The sequence below is a fragment of the Nelumbo nucifera genome, chromosome 7 (genome assembly GCF_055504915.1).
Source record: "Nelumbo nucifera cultivar China Antique chromosome 7, China Antique-T2T, whole genome shotgun sequence".
Classification (NCBI taxonomy): Eukaryota; Viridiplantae; Streptophyta; class Magnoliopsida; order Proteales; family Nelumbonaceae; genus Nelumbo; species Nelumbo nucifera.
The window spans coordinates 46,535,513-46,555,194 of NC_142655.1; the positions used below are offsets into that span (position 1 = coordinate 46,535,513).

At 37.6% G+C, this 19,682-nt stretch overlaps 1 protein-coding gene across 4 annotated transcripts in view; it reads left to right on the forward strand.

Moving 5' to 3' along the window:
- Positions 1–19,682, forward strand: part of PEX1 (peroxisome 1) — a 124,949-nt gene that overhangs the window by 25,987 nt on the left and 79,280 nt on the right. For 3 of the 4 annotated variants that reach the window (XR_737275.3, XM_088891636.1, XM_010275803.3), the window contains exon 4: positions 5,226–5,717. Coding sequence is in view for 2 of the 4 variants with exons in the window: in XM_088891636.1 (XP_088747762.1) it covers positions 5,226–5,717 (492 nt within the window). In the remaining 2 variants the exon portion in view is untranslated. The remainder of the gene's footprint in view (positions 1–5,225; positions 5,718–19,682) is intronic. The other variant, XR_016078637.1, reaches the window with a different exon arrangement.

Below are 19,682 nucleotides of genomic sequence, written 5' to 3' on the forward strand. Positions count from 1 at the left end.
AAAGTAAATAGCTCAATCACACAATAAGGGTTCGTTTGGTTTCCTGGAATAGGTGCTTGGAGTCGGAATCGGAATGTGCCATCCGATTCCAACCATTTGTTTGGCAGGAATGGGATTCCTATTCCTGTTCTTAGGGGAATGGGATTCCCCCATATGGGGGAATGGCCAATCCATGCCCCCCTAGGGAATCCAGAATCTCTCAAGAAATTAAGAGCTCATGACAAAAATTCCCCAACCCTAAGATTAATAAAATAATATTAAATTAATAATAAGATAATGATAAAATAAAATAATAACAAAAATATTGCAAAATAGTAATAAAATAATAATACTATAATAAAACATTGACAAATTAATAATAACAATCAAAGATATTATTTATTAAATATAATAAAAATAAAGTATAAATAAAATGTTAGTATGTGAGAGAGAGAAAAGGCAGAGAGAAAGCCAAGAGACTTCAGATCTGTTAGGGTTGATCAGTGATTCAGTATGATCGGACCAACCTAGAAAATAGAGTTTATATTAATAAGTGAATGGACAAGATTGCCCTTACAAAAGAAATAAAGGTATAGTTCTATACAAGATAGAACACTAATATACACACACTAGTTTACAATAAGGAGAGTAAAATTACAGAACTACCCTCCATCTTCTCTACACTCTCCCTCAAACTGATGCTGGGGAACAAGCATGGGTTTGTCCATAAGAAAATTATGCTGGGCTTTGGTCATAGCTTTGGTGAAGAGATCTGCAAGCTGCAAGCCCGAGGAGACATGTGGGAGAGAGATGTGACTTGCAAGAAGAAGGTCACGAATGAAGTGACAATCCACCTCAATATGTATGTTTAGTATGCTCATGAAATACCAGGTTGGATGCAATCTTGATAGCATTCATGTTGTCAGCAAACAGAGGGATGATAGATGAGTGATTAATGTTCATATCATGAAGTAGAGCCTTGAGCTAAACTATTTCACTGCATGCAGAGGACATTGCTCTATATTCTGTTTTAGTAGATGACTGTTTGTTGATTCTTGCAATTCCAAGACATTAGAGAATCACCAAGAAAGATGTAGTAGTAGAACAACGAGTGTTAGGGCAATCTGTCCAATCAACATCTGCATAAGCTTAGAGCTGAGTAGAGGAAGAAGATGAGAAAAATAAGCCATGAGACATCGTTCCCTTGACGTAACAAATGATCCGGAGAACTGCTGAAAAATGGGGGTGACGTGGAGAAAATACAAACAGACTCACGAGCTGGACAACATATGAAATATCCGGTCTAGTCATAGTTAGGTAGATAAGACTACCTACAAGTTTTCAGTATAAAGTAGCATTGGAAGGAACTCACCCTCATCCTTACTCAGCTTATGGTTAAGCTTTAGAGGTGTATCCACTTGTTTGGAATCAGTGAAGCGAGCCAATGCAACTAAATCAGAGGCATATTTCTGTTGGTTGATAAAATAACCTTGAGGACATCGCTGAATTTCAAGACTAAGAAAATAGGTGACCGGCCCAAGAGGATATCAACATATACCAGGAGGAGAGTCAACCCTTGTGCTTGCTTGAGGGTAAAAAGAAAGTAATTTGAAACACTTTGCTGATAACCAGCCTTCGACACCACTTTAAGGAAGCGGTCAAACCAAGCTCGTGGGGCTTGTTAACATATACCAGGAGGAGAGTCAACCCTTGTGCTTGTTTGAGGGTAAAAAGAAAGTAATTTGAAACACTTTGCTGATAACCAGCCTTCAACAACACTTTAAGGAAGCGGTCAAACCAAGCTCGTGGGGCTTGTTTAAGACTGTATAATGATTTCAGTTTACACACCAGGAGAGGATTATCACAGTATCCAGGAGGTGGTTTCATATAGACTGTCTCTTGTAAATGCCCATGGAGGAAGGCGTTCTTGATGTCCATCTGATGAATTGTCCATAGGGGTGAGCAAATGCTTAGGTTCTACCCAGAACTGAATCAAACCGTCCTCGAATTGGTCTTGAACCGACCCTACCCAATCTGTTACAGGGTAGGGTTTGGTTCCAAATTCTTGGAACCGACCCCCACCCAGGCTGGTTTCAGGGTCTAGGGGTTTACCTTACTCGAATTGACCCGACGAATCAGCCTTGGTTGGCCTTGGTGAAACTGATCATGTTGGAAATTGCCTTGGAACTAAACTTGCCTTGAAATAAACCCCAAAAAACTTGGGGTGTGAAGATTTGAACCCACATATATGCTTACAAAGGCCATGGTCTCACTTGATCACTGAGTTACTTAAGTGATTTGATCATTTGTTTTTATGTGCACAATAAGTAGTGTAAAAGGTAATGTTTACAAAATTTAAATTTAATTTACAAGTTTTTAACCATATAACGGTAACCTACATATTAAGTTATCCAATTTAATCAATAAAGATAATATAAGTTTTAAACTATATATTATATTTATTAAATTTTTTTTTTTTTTTTGAAAGGGGAGAATAAAGAAAGTACAGGTTCCATGGGTAGACCCTGGAACCACCAAGGCTAGAACCGACCCTGGAACCGACCTCACAGGGTGGGTTTTGCCATGTAATTAAAAGTATTTAGTTAATTACATAATTAAACACATTTTTTTTCTATTTTCCATTGTAACACTATGAACTAATATCATCATAATAGTAAACACTTTTTTTTTTCTGGATTTTTAATTAATTGTTGGTATGTTTTTCATTATTATTCAGTATTTTTTGCAATAAACAGCTTCTGCATTTTATATTTTCATTAATATTTATCATTTTTAATGAGTTCATTATGCACAATAAAGGTCTCAACTCATAAAAATTATTAATTAATTAAAAATACATTAATACATAGTTATCTAATAATATTATTAAAACTAGCAATTAATATTAACATTTTTAGTATTTACTAAGTTTTATTAATATTTATTTTAAGTGAAAGTTTAGTGGATTTTTAAATTAATAATTTTTTGATTGTTTAATCTCAACCTATTTATATTATTTCTATTCTCTCTCTCTCTCTCTTAAATGTAATAATAACATGCATCAAAATATGAGGCCTTGGAAAACCCAAATCTCTTTTTCTCTCTGTAATAGTGTACATCTTTATTGATCCAATCAAAATAGACAATGATTACTTTTTTATATTTTAAAACAAAAAAAAAGAAAAAATGCAAAAAATGGAGAAAATAGATAAATAGACAATTAGAATGATCTAATCAGCCACTAAAGTTTGACAGAAAGCAGAATAATTGGATTGACATCACTGTAAGCCAAACTGTGCTGATTGTTTGAGCTCATACAAAGCCTTCTTCAACCTACTCACCAGTCCTATACATTGCCTCCATAGTTTTCAAGGTGCCAAGGTGAAGTTGGGCGATAGGGGAGAGCTTTGTTGCCTAGTTGCTAGGTGGACGCTTAGGCGACACCTAGGCAATGAGTTTTTTAAAATAAAAAAAATATGAACCCTACAGTAGATCCTTAGTTTCGTAGTAATAAGTAGTGGTCTTTAACCAATAATCACCATAATTCTCATGAAATAAGTATAAACCCCATAACAATAGATAGAAACTGAACATATTTATGAGTAAAAAACCAAGAAAGGAAAGAAACATACAAAACATAAGGGTTGAGCCCTTGTTTTGGTCCTATTGATTGTTCTTGTGTGTCAATTGGATACAATCTTCAAGTTACTTTTTACTTAATAATTCAGGTTTTAAAGTCCTAAAGGGTTCAAGACTATGTCACTGATTTGTGTCTCGATTGAGCCCAAGCAAATATGAAAATAACAAAAATAAACTAGTATAACAATAACAAAAAGAAACCCGCAATATGAATAATATCTGTTGTACTACTATTAATAATATAAATAAAAATATAAAACATTATGTGGTGTCTTACATATAAATATGTTGGCGTTTGGGCGAGGCGACCCTCCAGGAACGCCTTATCGTGTAGGGTTCAAGACTATGTCACTGACTTGTGTCTCGATTGAACCCAAGCAAATAAGAAAATAACAAAAAGAAATATAACAATAACAATATTAATACTATAAACCCGCAATATGAATAATTTAGTCTAACAATATCTATTGTACTACTATTAATAACATAAAATAAAAATATAAAATATTTTGTGGTGCCTTACATATAAATATGTAGGTGTTTGGGCGAGGTGACCCTCCAGGAATGCCTTATTGCCTAGGCGTCGCCTTGAAATCTATGATTGCCTCTGATCAACAAACCTAGGTTGTTGCTTCATATACCCAACCTTTGACACTTTTATGCACAGAAGCCACTCTTAGGCTCAAATCGGTGTTCTCATGCTGGTTTTTTCATCCTAGCACATCTGACAGACTTGTGACTGTGATTTATGGTACCAATATCTGGTTCAGTTCTTATTTGTCTCCTATGGATTCTTCAGACTCAAATCGGTGTTCTCATGCTGGTTTTTTCATCCTAGCACATCTGACAGACTTGTGACTGTGATTTATGGTACCAATATCTGGTTCAGTTCTTATTTGTCTCCTATGGATTCTTCAGTTTATTTATAATTTGATGGATAATCAAAGTTATTAGAGAAGTCTTGAATCTGAGATATACATTTTTGAAGTCTTGAAATCTATGATTGCCTCTGATCAACAAACCTAGGTTGTTGCTTCATATACCCAACCTTTGACACTTTTATGCACAGAAGCCACTCTTAGACTCAAATCGGTGTTCTCATGCTGGTTTTTTCATCCTAGCACATCTGACAGACTTGTGACTGTGATTTATGGTACCAATATCTGGTTCAGTTCTTATTTGTCTCCTATGGATTCTTCAGACTCAAATTGGTGTTCTCATGCTGGTTTTTTCATCCTAGCACATCTGACAGACTTGTGACTGTGATTTATGGTACCAATATCTGGTTCAGTTCTTATTTGTCTCCTATGGATTCTTCAGTTTATTTATAATTTGATGGATAATCAAAGTTATTAGAGAAGTCTTGAATCTGAGATATACATTTTTGAATTTGGAATCTATGGGGTGTAATGTCTGAGGATGCTTCTGCTATAGATATTAATGAACTTGAGGCTTGACTATGTTTTGTTCTCATGTTCCGTTTCCAATAAAAAGTTGTTTTATTCTCATGTTGGTAGTGTCATCTTAGCATATTTATATTCCAAGCAGAAAAGTAAAATCTGCATCTTGGTGTAACAATTATTTCTGATTCAACACACATTTCTCAGTGCAACTTGTGCCAGGAACTGAAGTTGCAGTTGCACCAAAGACACGAAAGAAACATGTTGATTCCTACCAGGATTCCTATAAGAAAGCTTTAAACAAAGAACACTCAAGTACAAAGGCACTATTACGTGTTCAAGATCCAGGCAAAGGATTATTTCAGACGTTTGAAGTAAAAGGGATTAAGCTGGGGGTTGCACTCACTTCTATTGTTTTTATTCATCCGGAAACAGCTAAATGTGCACCGTTTGATAATTTTCAGTTGGTTACTATATTGCCTAAAATACCACCCAATGAGAACCCAAAGGATCATAAAATCAATGCTCTAAGGAAAAGGAGCAGTTCAACTGCTAAGGAAGGAAACCAAGGGGAACCAATAGACAAGGATTCTCCTAGACATGTAGTTACTCATCTTTTGCTTTCAGATTTGGTAGCTAAGGGGCATGTCATGCTTCCTAAATCTCTTCGTCTCTATCTAAAAGTGGGCCTGCACTCATGTAAGTTATTCTTTTACACTTCTTTGTAATTTTTCTCTCTTCATGTGTGTGTGTTTGGAGAGCATCCTATGTAATTTAATCTTTCAACCTTCACCTTCTCTGGTCCAACTTTTGTTTATTAATATCTTAAATTTGGTTGTGTTTGCTCCGTATTTGTATTCACTAGATTACTAGATCATTATTGGGGTTTATGTATGGATGATAAGGAGTTGTACAACAACAATTGTGGATTTGTGTTGAAATATAAGTAAACTAGAATTATTTAAAGAAATCCAAGAGAAAAGATATTTTCAATTTTTTTTTTCCTTAGAGAGGAAAGGAAAGGTGTTTGCTCTTCTTCCCTAGAGCAAATCTCCCTACCCTTGGGATGTTTTCTCTAGGACTTCAATGTTTCTGTGTAATGGAATGCCATTTTTTTTCGATAAATAACTGAAACATTTTATTAATAGATATTAGAAAGATTACAAGGAATTGGAAAATCCCTTGGGTAGGGTATGATTAGCACCCTACTGCAGAAAAATACATGACAATGAACCAATACAAATGACTCCTATTAATCCCTTGCTTAGCTAAAGCATCAACCAACCCATTTGCAGATCTTTGCACCAATTCTGTCTTTACATTCATGCTTCTTGCCAGCCAATCAATATGCTTGAGTTCATTTCTGTAGCCCCATATTGCTTTCTCACTGTTTTTTAGCCATCCAATTATAACTTTAGAATCCCTTTCAGTGACTAAGTTAATGACATTCATTTTTCTTGAGTGGTGTCCAATGTTTACATACATACATACATACATACATACATATATATATATATTATTTTCTTTGATGAAGATGCAACCACCCCCTCATTTTTTCTACAAATCATCATGTGAATATGAAGAGAATTGCTCGATGGATTTAATCTGGTGCACCACCTTAGCCATTATGCATTCAAATAAAGTCTCCTGGCCTCTCCTTAAAAATTTTTGCATTTCTTCCTTCCCATATTTTGCATACAATAGCAGCCCTTGTGCATCTCCACAAAACCCTCTCTTTTTCTTTGCCACATGAAGGCCTTTGCACTAAATAGCCTTGCTAGACTTGAGGGCTTTGTCCACCTGCAGCCAAAGAGAAAATCTTTCCCAAATACAAGCAACAAATGAATGTATGGCAGAAAAGAAAAGGAAGAGAGGGAGGAAGGGTCAGGTGTGCAAATTGGACATGGAAAAGGCCTATGATATGTTGGATGTCTTTCCTCCTTGAAATACTGGAGAAAATAGGGATGGATAGCTGTTGGAGGAAATAGATCAAGGGCTGTCTTAGTTCAGTGCATTACTCGGTTCTAATAAATGAGTTGCTAAAGATTTCTTCCTAGCAAAAAGAGTCTTGAGACAAGGAGGCCCTATTTTCCCCTTCTTTTTCACATTTATTGCTGTGGTTCTAAGTAGATTAATTATCAAGGCTGACATGGACAATGTCCATGATCAGAGGTTGAAGGGTAGGCAGAATGAGGTGGTTGTAACACATTTGTAGTTTGGAGATGATATAATCACTTTTTGTGAGGGAAGTGATGAAAATGATTTGTCCTTTTACTCTTCACTATTATATATCTTTCTCTTGGTGTGGTCGATTCACTTAGAAACACCACAAATCTGTTCAATTTCTTTGATTCGAATTGTACTAACATGGTATCAGAGCAGGTTTATGTGGGAATTAGTTTGGTGAACCAAGGAAGACTAAGGTGGCATTCGGTAGGGCTGAATCGATCACCGAAGACTGAAAACTTGAGCACTCGGTGGTCGTTTGGCTGCACCTTTGAATGGAACCACTGAATCCTGAAAATGCCTCCAAACTCTTTAGGCATTGAGCTACCTTTGAGCGCGTTCACAGGTGGCGCACAAAACTTTCATTCCAATATGGTGCCCTTCAGAATACCCAAAACTACTCCCGTTGTCTTCCCTTGCTCCATCTCTACTTCACCATAGCCATTGAGAAACTATATACTCTATTGTGAAACCTTAATTTCTCAGTTCATCTTCCCTGCTGCTCTACCAGGTATCGTTCTTGTTGAAATAGTAACGGTAGTAACTTGTACTGGGATTCAAACGTTGAGATGTTAATAAAAGATGATGGTTTGAATGAGGAAGAGATTCAATCTACAAAGACAACACAGAAGAGGAAGACGGCAATACTGGTTCCAAAAGGAGAGACAAACAACAACATAAACAGTGGTCTGACGAGCAGTCATTGTGGGATTTCGACAAGGGATCTGGGGGATTTTCGAGGAAGCCATTGATACATGTCAAATCAAGCGTACTTGGTTTGCATTTGGGTCGATGAAATGGGCATCTAGCTCCATTTCTATTGGGTGTAATTTATAGAAAAGTATCTTAATTCATTTTATATTATTTTTCAAAATATTATGATTTATTTTATATTTTTAATTTTTTATTACCATTATTTTTTCCTTTTTTTCCTTTTTATTATATTTATAATAATTTTTTATTATTTATCCTTTTTACTGTATTTATTTTATATTATTTTTACTATTTATTATATTTTTGATAATATTTTACTATTTTATCTTTTCTACATTGTTGGTTCGGCTGTTTTTAGTGTTTATGTGAGTCATATTTGTGTCTTAAGTTCTTAGTTATTGGGCCTAAACTTGTTTAATGTTTTATTTGTTTTATTTGTCTAGGTGTCCCATCACTAATCAGGGGCATTCTAGTCCATTCATCTAATATTATTTTATAATCATATATATAAGATTGTAGGGCCGGCTGAAGAAAGTATGCCGCCTTTCTCAAATCTTCTTCTCTTCTTCTTCTTCTTCTTCTTCTTCTTCTTCTTCTTCGGCTGCTGTATTCCAGCAAACATGGTATCAGAGCACTAATCCGTCTATCTGATTCCACTTTTTTTGCTCTTCTCTATTCCTTTTTTTTTTCTCTCTCTCTCTCCCATCTTGGCTGCTATGAAGAAACCCTAGGGCTGACCGTAGAACATAGCAAGGTCTGTATCTAGGGTTTCCCTTGGTTGTAGGGCCCAAGGGGAGTTTGTTCCAGAAATCGATGCCCTAGTAGACACCTTGCAGCAGGTAGTAGCCATTCGGCTGCTAAGAGAGATCTGTGTGGAACAGATCTAGGTGGAAGGACTGACTTCGACAGTCCTAGTGTAGATCGTACGGGTGATCACAGTCTACTACAGTAGAAGTCAAAGCCCAGTCTAGTCCAGAAGAGTTCAGCGCAGTACAAAGGAGGATTGTTCTTGGTTTCAGACCTTTTACAAGGGGTTCTCAAACCTGCAACAACTTCGGTAAGTCTGAAATAGTGTTCTTTGTACTGAGTTTTCAATTGTGATCACTGTAAGAGGAAGGAGATGTCTTCAATATCGGGAGAAGTGTCTTCTAGGGATCATAGAACTGGTGAGAGGTCTCCTAATCTGGAAAATCCAAATCTACACAGCTTGCAGATCACCGGTGTATTGTTGGATGAATATAATTGCAGATCAGCCATGCTCTTCATTACTTCCTGGGAACTTACGGGTTATCTAGATGGACAGAAGGAACCTGTAGTGGGTAGTGCGAAGTATGCAGTTTGGCGTAAGGAAAATGCTACTGTTATGTCTTGGCTGCTTGCTTCAATGACTTCAAGAGTGGCCGGGACTGTTCAACACTTTCCTACTGCTGCTAAGATTTGGGAGAAAGTCTCTAAAACTTATGGACAGAGAAAGAACACTGCCAGAATTTATAGGCTGAACCAAGACATTGCTGCATTGAGACGAGGAGATATGACAGTTGCAACGTATTTTGCAACCCTAGAAGGACTATGGGAAGAACTTGATCATCATCTCATTCTTGATTGGGAGAATGCAAAAGACAAGGAGAGGCATGATAAACAAATTGAAGAGGGTAGAGCCTTTAAGTTATTGGCTGGTTTAGACCTAATGTATGAGAGCATAAGGTCTCAAATATTGGGAAGGGATGAAATGCCAGATTTACATCATGTCTATTATCTAGTAAGGAATGAAGAAGTTAGGAGGAAAGAGATGCAAGTTGACACTCAAACACAGCCAACCGAACAACCTGTTGAACATTCAGCCCTGATTTCTTCAAACCAAAAGGGGAGCAAGCATTCAGACAAGAGGCATCTTAAGTGCTCTCATTGTGGTGGTGAAAGGCATGTAAAAGAGACTTGTTGGGTTCTTTATCCTCATCTGAAACCAGCTGTGTTAAGGAAAGACAAGAAGCCCCAAAAGAATCAAACAACAAGTGGGAATTATGTTACTAGTCACAGTGGTGATAGCTCGAAGAACACATCTACAGTTACCTCTTCCCCCATGGGACAGACTGCTAATTCCTCCACTTCCGGATCCTTGGGCTTCACTGCTGATGAGGTAGAGGTCCTTAGCTGGGCCTTAACCCGTCTAAGGACTAATTCCCTTGCTTCCACCTCTCTTGCCAGATCAGGTATTGTCTCTGCTTATAGCACAACTAGGTCTATAGACTCTACTTCTTGGATTATTGATTCCGGTGCAACTGACCACATTACACACATGTCCTCTTTATTTTCTTCTTACCAATTGATGTCTGGCCAAGATAAGATGAGAGTTGCTAATGGTTCCCTCTCCACCATCTTTGGGAAAGGGGGGTGGACCTAAGCAAGAACCTCTCTCTTAACTCTGTTCTACATGTTCCCAATCTTACTTTCAATCTCTTATCTGTTTCGAAGCTTACCAAGAATTTAAACTGTAGCGTAACTTTCTTTCCTACTCGTTGTGTCTTTCAGGACAGATTGATGAAGAGAACGATTGGGAGCGGTCATGAGTGTGGAGGTCTCTACTATTTTGATGCAGACATAAGTTCGGCCTTACAATCATCTGCTACTAGTAGTCAGAATAATGAGGAGTCAATAGTTAGGTTACACTTGTGGCATGCTAGGATAGGTCATTTACCTTTTTCATTAGTGTAGGGGCTGTTTCCTAAATTATTCAAGGGTATTTCAAGTCAAAGTTTAGTTTGTGAAGTGTGTTAGTTGTCAAAACAATGTAGAACTCTTTATCCAATTTCTAGTAATGAAATTCAAGCTCCTTTTGATTTGGTCCATTCTAATGTTTGGGGCCCTTCACCCCTTGTTTCTATGGATGGCTTTCGTTACTTTATCAGTTTTATTGATCACTACTCATGATGCACGTGAATCTACTTGTTAAAAGGACGTGATGAAGTGCCACGGATAACCATGGCATTTTGTAAAATGTTTGAAACTCAATTTGACAAGAAGATTAAGCAATTCTGTTCAGACAATGCTGCGGAATATTTTGAAAGATCCTTGAACCTGTTCATGGAGGATGCTGACATGATACATTAGTCATCTTGTGCTAGTACCCCTCAACAAAATGGGGTTGTTGAGCGCAAAAATAGACACTTATTGGAGACCGTTCGAGCTTTATTATTTCAGCACATGGTTCCCAAGCACTACTGGTCTCAAGCAGTCCTTACCGCATCATATATGATAAATCGGATGCCATCCAAGGTGTTGGGTATGAAAACTCCTTTCTCTGTCCTCTGCCCTAATCTTCCAAATTTTCCTCTTCCACGTAGAGTCTTTGGTTGTGTGTGTTTTATACATGTAAAGTATCCAAAGAAGACCAAGTTGGATCCTAGGGCTACGAAGGGAATCTTTCTAGGGTACTCTCCTACACAGAAAGGTTACAAGTGTTATGATCCCATTACCAAGAAGAAATACGTCACAAAAGATGTGGTATTTTTTTAGTCTCTCTTCTATTTTCATTCTTCCCAGAATCCTCTTCAAGGGGAGACTAGTGGGATGGAAGAGGATTCTTCTTCCCCCTCCTTTTTTGTGCCTCTTTCTGCCTTGGGCCTTCCTTCTTCTCCTCCTGATCCTCCTAGTTATAGCATCCCGGGTGAACCTAGTGGGGCTCTCATTGCACCTGTTACCACTCTTGATGCTGCAGATGTAACTGAGGACACCAGTAAGCAACAAAAAGATATAAGAATCACCTACAATAGAAGGAAGAAAGACCCTCTAACTCATGGCAACAATCAATCGGACTCAGATCAATCTGCCTCAGCAACTCCAGGTAATCCTATCACTCATACTTCTGATCTGGATCTCCCCATTGCTCTTCGTAAGTCTACCCGTTCTTGTACTATCCGACACCCCATTGCTGAATTTGTTTCTTACGTTTATCTCCTTGTTATTACTCCTTTGTGTCTGCTCTCTTCTCCGTGCATTTTCCTACTAGGTACTTAGAGGCAATGTCTGATCCAAGATGGAAAGAGGCTATGAATGAAGAAATGAAAGCCTTAATGAAAGCAAGGACTTGGGAATTCGTGGATCTACGAGAAGGGAAGAGCACTGTGGGATGCAAGTGGGTGTTCACTGTAAAACATAGGGAGGATGGGTCCATTGAAAGATACAAGGCTAGCCTTGTGGCGAAGGGGTTTACTCAAAAGGAAGGGATTGGGGTGTTCAATGTAAAACATAGGGAGGACAGGTCCATTGAAAGATACAAGGCCAGCCTTGTGGCGAAGGGGTTTACTCAAAAGGAAGGGATTGACTACAAAGAGACCTTTGCTCCAGTCGCGAAGCTCAACACAATCCGGGTGTTCACTGTAAAACATAGGGAGGACGGGTCCATTGAAAGATACAAGGCCAGACTTGTGGCGAAGGGGTTTACTCAAAAGGAAGGGATTGACTACAAAGAGACCTTTGCTCCAGTCGCGACGCTCAACACAATCCAAGTCTTATTATCATTAGCTGCAAATTTCTCATGGGAGCTACATCAGTTGGATGTGAAAAACGCTTTTCTAAATGGTGATGTACGTGAAGAGGTATACATGGATCCTCCACCAGGTTTTCTAAATGTAAACTGAGGAAATCATTATATGGCCTTAAGCAGTCTCCTCGGGTTTGGTTTGAGAGACTTTGTGGGGCCATGAAGAGAGTGGGATACACTCAAAGTGGTGCAGATCATACTTTGTTCATAAGGAAACAAAATAAGCCTAATCGTCTATGTGGATGATATGGTGATTATAGGGGATGATCTGGAAGAGATAAAAAGATTAAAGGAGTTCTTGGCTTTTGAGTTTGAGATCAACGACTTGGGCCATCTGAGATACTTCCTTGGAATTGAAGTTGCTAGGTCACAAAAGGGCATCTATATATGTTAGTGGAAGTATGTCCTTGACCTTCTAGGGGAGACAGGTATGATGGGGTGTAAACCAGTAGATACTCCAATAGAACATAACCATGGTCTACAGGAATCAGTTGGAGAGGACTACCTGGATAGAGAAAGATACCAAAAACTGGTAGGGAAGTTGATATATCTGTCTCTCACTCGACCAGATATTGCTTATGCTATACATGTTGTCAACCAGTTCATGCACTCTCCAAAGATTTCTCATATGAGAGCAGTGGAAAGAATTCTTAGGTACTTGAAGACTTGCCCAGGAAAAGGAAATCTGTTCAAAAAACACAATAAAATTGAAATTGAAGCATATACCGATGCAGATTGGGCTTGCTCTGTTGGAGATAGGAAGTCTACTTCTGGGTATTGCACGTTTGTTGGAGGAAATCTGGTTACATGGCGAAGTAAAATGCAGAATGTGGTTGCTAGATCAAGTGCAGATGCTGAATATCGAGCTATGGCTCATGGTGTTGCTGAACTGCTGTGGCTTAGGACCCTTCTTGGTGAGCTCAGGATAAAGGTCGAGTGTCCTCTCAGGCTGTACTGTGACAACAAGGCTGCCATCAACATTGCAAATAACTTAGTGCAACATGATAGGACGAAACACATTGAGATTGACCGACACTTCATTAGAGAAAGAATTGTCTCAGGCTGTACTCCTTCCAAGATGCAGATTGCAGATGTGTTAACTAAAGGACTAGCTTCAACGAAGTTCTCAGACTTACTTGGCAAGCTAAACATGACTGACATCCATGCTTAGCTTGAGGGGGAGTGTTGGTTCGACTGTTTTTAGTGTTTATGTTAGTCATATTTGTGTTTTAAGTTCTTAGTTATTGGGCCTTAGTTATTGTTCCTAAACTTGTTTAATGTTTTATTTGTTTTATTTGTCTAGGTGTCCCATCACTAATCAGGGGCATTCTAGTCCATTCATGTAATATTATTTTATAATCATCTATATAAGATTGTAGGGCCGGCTGAAGAAAGTATGCTGCCTTTCTCAAATCTTCTTCTCTTCTCTTCTTCTTCTTCTTCTTCTTCTTCTTCGGCTGTTGTATTCCAACAAACATACATTATTTTACTATTTACAAATCTGTTTATTAGATTTTATATTACTTTTTATTATTATTATTAAATGATTATTTGTATATTTAATTTTTTATTATCATTATTTTTATTATTTTATTTTTCTACAATTTTGTTATATTTATACTCATTTTTACTAATTTATCATTTTTAACATTATTTTTAATTTTTATTTATATTATTTGTTGATATTTTATATTTTTATTATTTTTGTAGCAATATCATATTATTTTAATCATTTTCATTTACTTTTATTTAAATAACCACTTGAGGGGTAAATTTGTAAAATGCAAACTTTTCAGACATCACAATATTCAGATTACCAAACAACTCCACTATATTTGGATGTTTACAAAAGCAAAAAAAGCACAAATTTCCATTGGATCCTTTCAGAGCTTTTTCAGAGTTTTTGCTTTTCAGACTTCAGAGTTCAGATTTACCGAATGCCACCTAACAATTGAGTTACTATTCCTGCTTACTATTCAAGTTCGATCCTTTTGCCTTTTATTTTAGACTCTTTTCTCTTGTGTTAGGGGTTGTTTTCGTGCCTCTTTTTATCTGTTTTCACTGGTTCTACTCATTACCTTGTTCTGTTTTGATTAGAACTAGGAAATCTGTTTTTTTGGACCTAGATGCCATTCAGATCAGTAAATCTCAGATTTCTCCTCAGTGAGTGATCCATTTGGGCCAAGATTTTAGATCTTTTGTTGCCCTAGGTTGTTCTTTCAGCTTCTAAATTTTGGTGAAGATTGGAATCGGATCTGTATTTCTTGGGGTTTGATCCCTTCTCTGGTATGATACTTCTAGAAATTTTCCTTTTCTGGACTGTTAGCAATTCTACACTTAGTTTCAGATCTCTTGTGACTGTTCTCTACATCATATTGGTTTGAATGGCTTCCGAAAGAGGTGATATTCTTCCCATTAAGTTAGATGGCACTAATTATGCCTTGTGGCAATTTCATTTCTGGTTTTATGTGAATGGAAGGGGCTGTAGTTGTATGTTTATGGAACTGCCACCAAACCTGAAGAAACTGATGTGAAAGGCTGCAAACTTGGTGGATTAAAAATGCTCAGGTTGCTTCTTGGATTCTCAGCTCAGTTACAATAGATGTGGCTGTCTCAATGAGGGGTCTTAGGACGACAAAGGAGATGTTTGATTTCCTAGAAAAAGCTTATCGGCAATCCCGCATCTTGAGACTGTATCATATTGAAAGAGAGATATGTTCTTATAGATAGGGAGTAAGGAAAATTCAAGAATACCATGTCCTAGGGTGACAAAGGAGATGTTTGATTTCCTAGAAAAAGTTTATCAGCAATCCAACATCTCGATACTGTATCACATTGAAACAGAGATATTTTCTTATAGACAGGGGGAAAGGAAAATTCAAGAATACTATCTCTTAGGACGACAAAGGAGATGTTTGATTTTCTAGAAAAATTTTATAAGCAATCCAACATCTCGAGACTGTATCACATTGAAACAGAGATATTTTCTTATAGACAGGGGAAAGGAAAATTCAAGAATACTATGCGGGTTTTGTTAACCTCTGGACTGAGTCTGAATTTGTTCACATTGGTGAAGCTTGTTGTATCAAGGCTTTGAAGGAACACTTTGATAGGAGGAAAGTGATGCATTTCCTAATACATCTTTGCCCTGAGTATGAGGTAATAAGATCTAATATCCTTTATAGAGGTACAATACCTAGCCTTGATACCATTCTTGGTGAGCTACTTAGAGAAGAAATTCTGTCAATAAAACACATTCCTACCCTTTACCAACATGATATCACACCACACATCTCACACATGGCAGGTCCCACTTTTTTGGTGGGTCCCAGTCTCATGGTGAGATGTGCGGTATTAGATCATGTTGGTAGAGGGTTGGAATGTGTTTTATTGACAGAAGATCTCAATTTGTTTTTTTTGGCCTCAAATAAGGCCAAACCAAAGGACATATCCAAAGTACAATGTTATGAATGTAAAGAATAAGAGAATGTGGCATCCCATTGCAGGAAGTACATCTATACATACTAACAAGAAGCATGGACACGTTATTATAGTGTCCTACTAGGCCACCTAAGGGAAATCAATCTAGAGGGAAGAAAAGTCAGCATAGGCCTATCAGACTACTTCATCCTCTAGTGCGTAGACCAAGAGTGACACAATTGGTATTATGATGATTGAAGAGAAGATTTAGCAATTGATAGCTTTTTCTACCTTTGGCTTGTTTGGTTAGTGTATCTATATTGTGCTTCCCCTAATCATCTTTGGATCATAGATCTTGGTGCCTCCAATCATATGATGGGGGCTACTTGTGGTCCATCTTCTTACTCTCTTCCCTCTAATAGACATATTGTTACTGCTAATGGTGAGAAGCTTAATATTGTGGGTTGTAAGGATCCATCCTTGTCTAACTCTCAGTGTACCCTTGTCAAACAACTTCAAACTTTGTTTGTACCTCAACTTACTACTAATTTAATATTTGTTGGTCAACTTGTTGAACATGGTTATACTGCCCTTTTCTTACATGATGGTTGATTGATATAGGACGAACACACTGGGAAGGTGAAGGGGAAGGGCTGTAGATTGGGATGGTTGTTTGCTTTGGAATTTGAGAAGAAGCTAGCCTCTTCAACCACTAGTTCTTTTTTATTTTCTACTACTGCTTTGTCTTGTAATAATGACTGGAATATCTAACACCGTCGTTTAGGCCATCATTTTGCATAGAACCTTGATTATCTTAAATCATTTGGTTGTATGTAGTGTTGTCTAAGTAAAAATCATGTTCTACCATTTCCTATCTCCACTTTTCATGCTACTGCACCTTTTCAATTATTACATAGTGATGTTTAGTCATCTCCTGTGATATCCAAAATGGGATTTAGATATTTTATTACTTTCATTGTTGATCATACTTGGTATATGTGGATATATTTTCTCCGCAAAAGTTAGATTCCTTTTTTGTGTTTAAACTTTTTCATGCTAGGTTACCAGGCAGTTCAATGCTACAATTCATACCTTAAATTCGGATTTAGGGGATATTACATGGATGGGGAGTTTCTTATCTATTTGTAACATCATGGAATGCATACCCAAAGATCCTGTGTTGGAACTCAACAAAATGGAGTTGTTGAACGCAAGAATGGCTACATCTTGAATGTTGTGAGAACCCTCCTTTTGGATTCCCATGGTCCCTCAACGTTCTGGGTGGGGGCAGTCAGCATTACTGTACATTTATAAATCTTCTTCCATCCTTTGTTCTCGGGAACCTATCCCCACATCAGTTCCTTTTTAAAACATCTCCTGACCTTTATATGCTATGTGTGTTCGGATGTATTTGCTTTGTACACCTCCCTCATGAGCATACTAAGCTATTGCCTAGTCTGTGTTATGTGCATTTTTGGGATATAGTTCCGATCATAAGGGATTTATCTTCTATGATCCTAAATCCCATCAGACTAGAATTTCTCGAGTGTATTTTTTCTTGAAAATCTCTCTTTCTTCTTTCTTTCAGCATATTATCAAACTTCTTGCTCCTTCAGTGTCCATTTTGCAATACTTTGAGCCTGTAGGTCCTTTAGAAGCACCATCTCTTCTTCAATTATTGTGCAAAATTTATTTCCAGAAGTGGGTTGCTACTCCAGTTCCTATGCTTTCAATCTCTCCATCTCTTCCAAAGCATGGTTCTTCATCCACTCTAGCTCCTATATGTATGCCATCTCTTTCTATTACCACAACTTCTCCATCTACTGATGTAACTACCTTAACACCGTTCTACTAGAGTTGCCAGACCTCCTAATCGCTATGGTTTTCCTTCAGACCATAATTCCTTTTCTACTGTGTTGTTTGTCACAGATATTCCTAGATCCTACTAGCAAGCCATTGCTTACACACACTGGAGAAATGCCATGGACTCTGAGATTGATGCTTTAGTCATTGAAAGTCAGTGGGTGTATAGGGTGGCTGATTAAAGGGCACAATGGTTTATGGAAGTACAATAATGAGAGGAGGATATTCAAGTGGCTGGTGCGAGAGATGGAAGTTAAGACATGTTGGGTTAAAAGATCGGAAAATTCCCTAGCTGATGGTTTAGCTAAATAAGGGGCAGAAAGGGATTCACTGTTTTGGGCTAAGTTGTAACTTTAGTGTTTTTTTTTTCTTTTTCTCATTTTCTTGAGGTTCTATGTTGCTCTTGGAAGATAAGTGTGTTTGTCTTCTTCTTGTAAATCTTCTATTGATGATTTAATGAAAGTGTTATTGATAAAAAAAAAAAGTCAGCGAGTGTATTTAGTTAAATTGAAGTGTGTTGGTAGCCTGCACAGATACAAGGCTAGATTGGTTGCACAGGGGTACAAGCAAGAATATGAAATTGACTATGAAGAGACATTTGCTCCAGTTGCTAAGGTGGCCACAATTTATCTTCTCCTTGCTATTTCAGTTGTGAAAGGTTGGGTTATTCATCAGATGGATGTCAAAACTACATATGAAGCCCCCTTCGGGCTACTATGATGATCCACATCTTGTTTGCTAACTCAAGAAGTCCCTTTGTGGTCTCAAATAGGCTTCCTGTGCCTGGTTTAAGAGATTTAGATCTGTTATTACTGATGTTGGATTCACTCAAAGCTCTTCAGACTACTCTCTTTTCACCTCATAGGACCCTCAAGGTATCACCACACTGTTGCTACTTTATGTTGATGATATTCTCATCACTAGGATGACCAAGATGGTATACATCAACTGAAACTGTTGATATTCTCATTACTGCTGCTACTCTCTTTTCCTTGTACCTTTTCTCATTTTTCAATTCATAGTTACATGTTTCATTATTTTTGGGTTTTGAGGTCTTTTAATATAAATAAATCATCTTTTTATTGAATGAAAAAGGAAAACAAATCTTTTTTCCTAATTTTCTGGCTGGGCTTTGGCTCAACACCTAGGCCCAATTGTCGGACTAGGCTCAAGCTCGGGCCTAAACATGTTTTGTTAATATAGAGACAAAGCCCCTGCACGTGAACAGGTCTATGGGGTCAGAAGATTTTAAATTTTAATGTCATTTTTTAAAAGATGCTGGGGCTTTGTCAAATATAATGTAATGGCAATGAAGGGATTCTGGAAGAAAAATTGATTGAGAAGAATGCAAACTCAACCTTCATTTCCCGTATTCCTAAGGTGGAGGGAGCATGTAAGGTTAAGGAATTCAGACCAATATGTTTGTTCTCAGGTCCTTCGTTGCAAAAGTTTTTTCAAGAAGATTGAGATTGGTAGTTCATGAGATAGTGAGTCCTACCAAAATGATATTTGTGCAAGGAAGACATTCTAGATGGGGTGATGATTGGTAGTGAATGTGTTGATGTAAAAAGTGGTATGGAGGGGTTAATATGCAAGATTGACATTGAAAAGGCATATAATCATGTGGGATGGGGTTTCTTAGAAGTTTTGGAGAGAATGGGTTTTGGGGAAAGATGGAGGAAGTCCACGGAGTAGTTCTCTTGTTTTTAGCCCAAGAGATGATCACCTTGGAATCCCCTTCAACCTCAATATGCCTCATTCCTAGTTGCTTGGCTATCTTCAATCCTTGTAGCAATGCCATTACCTCAGCTTTTAGAGAGTTGCCCATGCCAATAGGTCCAGAGAATAATGCTAATATTCTCCTTTCTGATTACTCCCCCTATACTTGACAATCTCAGATT